General features: G+C 46.3%; 1 protein-coding gene across 1 annotated transcript in view; it reads left to right on the top strand.

Annotated features, from left to right (window-relative positions):
* Positions 1-800: 800 nt before the first annotated feature.
* The window catches only part of Pkd2l1 (polycystin 2 like 1, transient receptor potential cation channel), a 36,866-nt gene continuing 29,582 nt past the window's right edge, over positions 801-8,084 (top strand). Inside the window, exons 1-2 of the mRNA XM_021212731.1 lie at positions 801-1,035; positions 1,530-1,643. Coding sequence (XP_021068390.1) covers positions 801-1,035; positions 1,530-1,643 — 349 coding nt within the window. The remainder of the gene's footprint in view (positions 1,036-1,529; positions 1,644-8,084) is intronic.

Below are 8,084 nucleotides of genomic sequence, written 5' to 3'. Positions count from 1 at the left end.
AACTCTGCATTCCTTTTCTTGTCACTGTCACCAGCAGAGACCATGTCTCTTAAGATCTGATAACATGATTGCCTTCACCTGTGTCTTTCACTGACCTATGAGGGAAGGGCGCACCGGGAGCCTCCTTCTCCAGTCACCAGGGGACAGCTGAAAGAGCACACTGAAGGGCCTGGGAGACTACCGATAGAGCTGTCAAGGAATACCTCCCACCCTGCCCATCCCTGGGCTTGGTCCTCACCCTAATCCATGGTAGTCCTTTTAAGCCTTTTTTTAAAAAGTGGTATTAGCTCACACCCACCACAGAGCTCTGCAACCCTTTCTCCTAGCTTCTCTACTGCTCCCCACCCCCACCCCCATTGTCCCTGCCCTTTGACCAACTCAACAGCTGGAGATTTGAACATCCTATTCTGGGTTCTATCTGGCCCCAGCACTCCCTCTGCTCCCCTCCCCCATCCTTCTAGTCTATCTGCATAATATCCTCACACCCCTTTCTTTTCTCACTTTAATTCCCAATTCCAGTTCCCTTATAGTTCCATTCCTTTTGTGTCCGAGAGAGAGAGAGAGAGAGAGAGAGAGAGAGAGAGAGAGAGAGAGGATTGATGATCATCTGTGTCCTTCCTGCTCCCTCTCCAATGTGAGCTCAGCTCCCCCACCCAGACAGGAGGCCGAGGTTGAAAGGATCAGCTGCTCTTAGACAACACTGCCTGGGCTCTCTGCTGCCAGTGTCAGTCTGGGTCTTTGTCCTTGTGCCTCCTGTGAGAGTGGGCACCTGTGGTGGCAGGTTTGCACCTCCTGACCCCATGAATATTATGGAAAGTCCCAAGAAGCAGGAGCTACAAACCCTGGGGAGCAGAGCCTGGGACAATCCTGCCTACAGCGACCCTCCTTCCCCAAATGGGACCCTGAGGATCTGCACTGTCTCCAGTGTGGCTCTCCCTGAGACTCAACCCAAAAAGCCAGAAGTCAGACGCCAGGAGAAGACACAGAGAACCCTGGTGTCCAGCTGCTGTCTCCGAATCTGTCGGAGCATCAGAGGTACAGGGCACAAGGAGAGGTTTTCCTGGGGAGTTAGAGTCAGAGAAGGGACGACCTTAGGTTTGAGAGGGGGGCAAAAGTGACCCAAAGAAGAAACCTTGGTGTCTTCGATTAGCTGGTGTTAGGATTGCTTGCCCCAGAACAGACGCCTTGTTCCTGGTCTGCCAGAAAGCTCATTTAGCACAGTCATTACCTGGGGATCCAGGGGTTGTGGGAGAGTGTGGTTGGTGTGTGGAACACTGAGGTGAGGAGGCTCTAGACCACCCTACTTGAAACAGATGCCCGCCCCGTTCACAGGCTCACTCTGACCCAGTATCCTCACTCTGTCTTTCACAGAGATTTTGTAGGAGGGCAGGCAGGGGTGTGAGTGTCAGGTCCCAGGGGGATACAGGATGGGTGAGGAAGGACCAGTGGAGATGGGGTAGGGACAGGTAGGGCTGGATAATTAAAAAGATGTGCTGTTGGGGACTCTGAGCTTCTTTCTACGCCCGTAGGACTGTGGGGGACAACACTGACTGAGAACACAGCCGAGAACAGAGAGCTTTATGTCAAGACCACCCTGAGGGAGCTTGTGGTGTACATTGTGTTCCTCGTGGACGTCTGTTTGTGTGAGTAGCCGCTGCCTGTGAGAGGCATGAGTGTGTGAAATGCCTGTACCTCAGTATCCGTCTGTGTGAGGCAAGTGAATCCTGGGAATTTTGTGTAAACACCAATAAGCAACTCCTGTGGCTTCTCACACTGAGTTCAGTGGAGGAATCCCAGTGGGTGGAAATATTGTTAATAAAAGGAGATTCCTCTCAGATTACTAGGTAACCTGATTTTCACGTTCAAGGGCCTACTACTGAGCCAGCAGCCACCATGTTGTGTTGATGGGTGGAAATGTTTAATCCTGTGTAAAGGGTAGAGGGTCCCCTCTTCTATTTAGTGGGTTTTGTGTGATTAGTTATTGTGTAACACATGATCCATGTTTCTTAGCGCCAGAAAGAAAACGATTCAGGCTTCGGAGAGTTCCTGAGAAGAGGGTTGGGGTTCAATAGTGTGGGACACTATCTGGAGAGCTTCGGTGTCCAGGTTCAGGGAAGTAGCACCACCGCAGTGTAGGCTGTGAGCAAGCTGGAAGCACACGGATGCTACTCGGCCTGCAGGTGTGGGAACCCATGCTGTCTGTATTCAGCTAAGAGTTGTAGTTGCAGCTTGCACCCCCAACCGCAGCATCCGTCTTCCCAGGCTCTCTGCTTCTTAGGATGCACAAATCATTGGCAAGTGAGGGTGAAGGCCTGATAAGAGGTGTGACCGGAAGCTTCATCTGGGCCTGCCACAGCAGTGCTTTCCTCTGGCGACGGGTTAGATGCACTTTCTGGGCTAGCCTGTGCTTCTTGGAGTCTTTCCCTCCTAAAGAGAGCAGTGAAGCCTGAGGCAGAGGTGATAGGACAAGGGCTGTGGGTCCCATTCAAGCCCTTGGAGCACATGACTACCAGAGAGACTGGTTTGCCGATGTGTTGATTTTCTGTGGTCACCAGCTGTCAAGGCAGGATGCTCCTCCAATCCTGACACCCTGTCACAACAGCCAAAGCTTAGAAACAAAGCCTTTCTGTGCAAGTAACTGCCATTCAGCTACCTAAGCTTTGGAACAGGGTTAGCAGTTTTCCACCTTGCCAGAGTTGGTCACTGCTGCCCATCCTGGCCTCCTGGTATGGGGAGAGTGTATGGAAGTTTGAGCCTTGTCTGCCGGGTATTCGTAATTCTTGTGGGTTCACTGCTCTGATCAGGGGTGGGACTGGCTTGAATTTGCATCCTGGTCCAGGATCACTGACTATCTGAGACTCCTAGAGGATGATTTAGATAGATGGTGGTGCAGGTCAAGGATATAGATGATTCAGAGTCACTTCATCATGGCACCTCCCATGGGGTTTGGTCTGCTATCCCACCAACTCAGCCCTGGGGATACCCAAGAGGAATTTTGTTGTCTCACAGGAAGCCAATTTCACTGTGAAGAGCCCTACTTTCTCCCATGTGTGGAGTCCCCGTCTCTGCCAGACACTGAATAGGAGGCATATATGCAGCTTTCTGCTCCAAGAGCTAACATCGCTTCCAGACCCTTCTTCTTTGGTGCTATAGATGTCTGTGTCACTCTCCAAAGTCACAACCTCCAAGTGTTGGAATGAATGTGTAGTGACAGCCTGCTCTCCAACCTCGGGAATTTCTTTTTGACTCTCGAAAGGGGTCACTGCCACATAGTGACCAGGGATAGCTTATGTAGAGACTGAAGTCTGGGCTCTGAGTTTGCAGATTTAGATTCAAACACTTCACTCTGTCATTTTCCACCTGGGGGGCCTTGTACCTTTTTTCATAACTTCTTTGAATGTCATTTTTTTCTTTCTGATCCAACAAGGCTATGTGACTACTATGTGGGTCATTTGCTCAGTCTGACATGCTGGGACAACAGTTTCAGAGTACTTGCCACACAGTTGCCTATCTCAGCCCCAATCAGTTTATGCCTTTTACTGGAAGAAGTATAGCAAGGGGCATCTGACTGGCACAGTGCCCTGCGACAGCATTACTTCTGTTGTAAGCAGGCATGTTACGATTGGTAGCACTCAGATCTGACTGGATTCTCTCCCTCCTCTATGCGTTTACCAATTTGCCCCGCCCCCTAGGGCCCAAACATATGGCAACCTTGAATTATGATCTCTTATCCTCACAGAGGCCACATGATATGGAACATAGCACTTCCATGAAAATCTATTAGCTCTTTCTCTAACCGGAAAGGTCTGACACTCCTGCCTCTCCCTTTCTGCTTCCCCACCCCCATGGCTGTGGTACATTTTTCTTTCCTCGTGAAGTGCTTCATTAGCTTGCTCTCCCACTTCTCCTGCTGCTGTCTCCTGACAAAGTTTACCTGAATGGTGATACAAGCTCAACTTCCTTTCTACAGACCTACAACATTTCTATATGTTATAACAAAATTACTTCTGGGGATATCACGCAGGAGGAACATCACACAGGCTCTGAAAATAATTATCTTTGTATTCTTATTCATTAGTGGAATTACAACACTTCCTCATGGTCTCCTAGCCTAGTTTTATAAATAAATTAAAACAAAAATCTTTTAGAAAAGAAGTCTGTGAAAACATTACCCACTCCACAATTCCGACTACACAATGTCCTGGCTGGGGTCCCCAGGGGTTGAAGGGAGAGAGAGAGAGAGAAACAGATGAAAAGGATCTTGAAAGTGCTCTGGCTATCTCCGTGTGCCAGTCACACAGTGTCAGGTTTGTTTTGCAACCAGTGTATCTTTCTGGTTGGGATTTTCATACAGAAAATGGCTGTTTACATGAGGCCAGAGGAGTATGGGAAATCTCTGAGCCTTTGAGTCAACATCACAGTGAACCTAAAACTGCTGTTAAAACAAAACAAAAACAACCAACAACAACAACAAAACACAGGCTGGGCATGGTAGTGCTCACCTTCAATCCCAACACTCGGGAGGCAGAGACAGGAGAATCACTGTGAGTTTGTCAGCTTGGTCTACACAGGGAATTCCAGAACAGCCAGGACTATAGAGAGATCTCAAAGCAAGCAAACAAACAAACAAACAAAACAGAAGTCTATCTTTATTCAGTCAGGTTGTTCTTCGTTTGTGGAGACGGGAAGCCCAGGTGAGCCGGACACTACCTTTTTCTTCTGAGCGCTGAGATCTGCCTGAGCTGTAATGCTCAGGTGTTTGTGTTGCTGCTCTACTTATTGATTCCTGAGCCCAGGAGGACCTCAGACATGCTAGGCAAAAAAAAAAAAATGTATCAAACATAACCTTTATTAAGAAAGGAGAACTGGCACACATCTTTAAGTCCAGCATTCAAGAGGCAGAGGAAGGCAGATCACTTGAGTTGGAGGGTAGCCTGGACTACACAGCCAGTTCCAGGCCAGCCAGAGCTACATAGTGAAACCTCTTCAAACAAACAAACGACCAACCAAACAAACAAACTCAGACAACAAAAATAACTCTAAAGTTAATTTAAAAGGACTATTAATTTTGAAATAGCTAAAAAGGAAGACAAGTACACACATAGACAAACACACACACACACACACACACACTCCTGACAAGTATTGGATGTAATGGCAGAGCTATGTAAGGAAACATCACATTGCCCCATCTAGTCATGCAAGAATTATCTGTCAGTGTTAAAAGTAAAGAAGGGGGCTGGAGAGATGGCTCAGTGGTTAAGAACCTGGTTGCTCTTGCAGGGGATCAGGTTCAAGTCCCAGCACCCACAGAGCAGCTCACAGATATCTGTAACCCCAGACAGGGGAATCTGATTTCCTTTGTAGGCCTCCAAAGCTACGGTATGCATGTGCTGCATTTACATACTTGGAGGCAAAGCACTTCCATAAAATAAAAATAAAGAGATAATACATTTGAAAATTTGCATTTGGTTCTATTGGAGAGACAGTATCATTAGGGGATTCTTCTAGAGATTCCAGCCCTTTAGGTTAGCCATTTCTGCAGAAGGCCTCAGTTTAGCATCTCTGTCGGTGAGAGCAGCAACAGTGGGGTCTCACTGACTGGCTTCAGAAGCAACTGTGTCACCAACTGCTCTCAAGGTTTCTGCAAAACTAGTTTAGTTTGTATTCCATTTCACAAATAAGGAAAAACTTCAGGGTGACAAAGAGCTTCCCTGGGGACAGGAAGTGAAGAGAAGAAGAAGCAGGAAATCAATTGAGTAACCATTGCCTACTTTCAAGGTTGAGGGTTTGAGTGGGTCCTGCATGCAAACATTACCTTATTGTCACCCAGCACATTGTAGCTCAGTGATATGGAGAAAGTGCTGTTTGTCACCAGCATCCCATCCTCATCCTCATGAGCATCACACCCTCATCTTCATGAGCATCCCACCCTCCTCCCCATCAGCATCCCACCCTCCTCCCCATCAGCATCCCATCCTCATCCTCATCAGCATCCCACCCTCATCCTCATGAGTATCCCATCTTCATCCACATCTCCAACAGCTGCTCGCATCCTCATCTACTTGACAACAACTCCCTCCCTTACCCAAATAGAAGTAGAATCTTAAGAGAATACTGCTATGCTGCTACCCACATTCTTTCTTCTATTGCTGAATTTAAATCACAAAAACTTTTGGTTTGGTTTTGAGACTGGGTTTCTCTGTATAGCCTTAGCTGTCCTGGAATTCATTTTGTAGAACATCCTGGCCTTGAACTCCCTTGTCTCTGCTTCCTGAGTGCTGGGATTAAAAGCCTGTGTCATCACCAGGCTAAAGAACATTTTTATTTATAATTCACCCCCACCCTGTCCAAACACATCTAATTTTTTATATTACCAACATTTATCCATATGTATGCACATTCTACCTTTTCACATGTAATTAAATCAACCATATTATCTTATGTTTCTGAGAAGTTGATGTATTTTAATTTGATAATCACCAGCTATATTAAATTAAAATTCATTAATTAAAATTTTATCTTACTACTTAAGTATTTATTACAGGTAAGTATGTCCAGACCTGTTGCCTTCTCTTGCTTTTGTTAAATTTGTTCCCATGGTATGTCTAAAGAGATTAAGCTCAAAGATGAGATCTTCTTAGTGTTGTGTGTGGCCATTTGCCTCGGTTAAAGCATTATATGTATTAATTACAGTGCTATGTCCATATGACCACAGCAGTGTAAGACTCGATGAAGATTAGATATTCTCATTCATAAGTATTAGTATTAAGTAGGTATAAAATGATACAACAATCTGCCCTTAATTTTCTTGTTTTGATTCATAGTAAGGATAGACAGTTTCTTATAGCTCCTCTGTTATTTATACCCATTTTGTATAAATTTCACAAGACAGACACTGGCAGGGGGAGAGGGAGATTTTAGGAATGAAGAATTGTTAGACCACAGCAGGAACTAGCAATAAGGGTCTTCATTTTGGAAACTGGGAACCCTGGGAGTGGGAAAAATAGTCTATAAAGCTGGACATCACCCATAGCAAGTGGGCCTGGGGTGAGCCCCAGAGAACTAACTTTTGCTGACAGCCATGCTGACCCAATGCCCTCTCCCTTATGTTTTGCTCTAGCAACTCAATGACTATCTGGTGACTCATTTGGCTAACACAGAGCTATCTTCTTTAGCCAGGCAACATGGAGGAGCCATCAATCTCCTCACAATGTCATAACGCAGCCCTGGAACCCCACAAAGAGCATTCACACCTAGGACCTCACTTGACCATGACTGCATTTCTGTAAGGGGCAGATATCATTATTTCCATGCCAAAGATCAGGAAAATGTCATCCTCATCTTTATGAATAGCACAGGAATGATCTGCCATTCAGAAAGGCCCACATTAGCGGGGTCCATCCTGTCTCCACTATTGTCCAGCAGAGAAGTGCAGGGGAGTGAATGATGGCCATGCCACTCCCTCCACCTCCCTGCCCCCCACCACAATACTTATGAAAGAGCTTCCATCCCTTTGTTTACTTGGAGGGATGTCTGTTGCCTTTTGTTGATGGAAGAAACACTGATGTCTTTGTGCAGAAACAATGACTGTTTGTTTTAGGAAACATTTTTGTTATCTCAAAGGTGCACCTGGGACTGTCCCTATATAGGAGAGGCTCTGAGCCATGACCTATGCTAGGTCTGGTTACCATGGAGTTGGGAAGGAGTATAGTGACCCTCTCAGCCTTTTATGACTCCTGTCTAGCCATCAATACATGCAGATTGATAGCGCTTTGTCATTGCTGGCTCAGGAGAAGCATATCTGCCACCCCTTACTCTGTCTTGTTTTGTTTTGTTTTTTAGATATATATATTTGGGGTACCCTTGAAGATAAGAGGACAATTTGATAGAGTCAGTTCCCTCTTTCCACCATGTGGGTTCTAGGGAACCAAGTTCAGGTAGTGAGGCTCAGCAGCAACTGCCTTTACCTGCCAAGCCATCTCACCAACCTAATATTCTTCTCTCTTTCAGTGGGATTCAAGGTTCAGGTAGAGTTTTACCTCATCAGGATACTAGGAGAAATTGCCTTTCTTAACTGCTCA

Source organism: Mus pahari, chromosome 1 (genome assembly GCF_900095145.1).
Source record: "Mus pahari chromosome 1, PAHARI_EIJ_v1.1, whole genome shotgun sequence".
In the NCBI taxonomy this organism is placed as follows: domain Eukaryota; kingdom Metazoa; phylum Chordata; class Mammalia; order Rodentia; family Muridae; genus Mus; species Mus pahari.
This window is presented reverse-complemented; position numbering and strand designations above follow the sequence as displayed.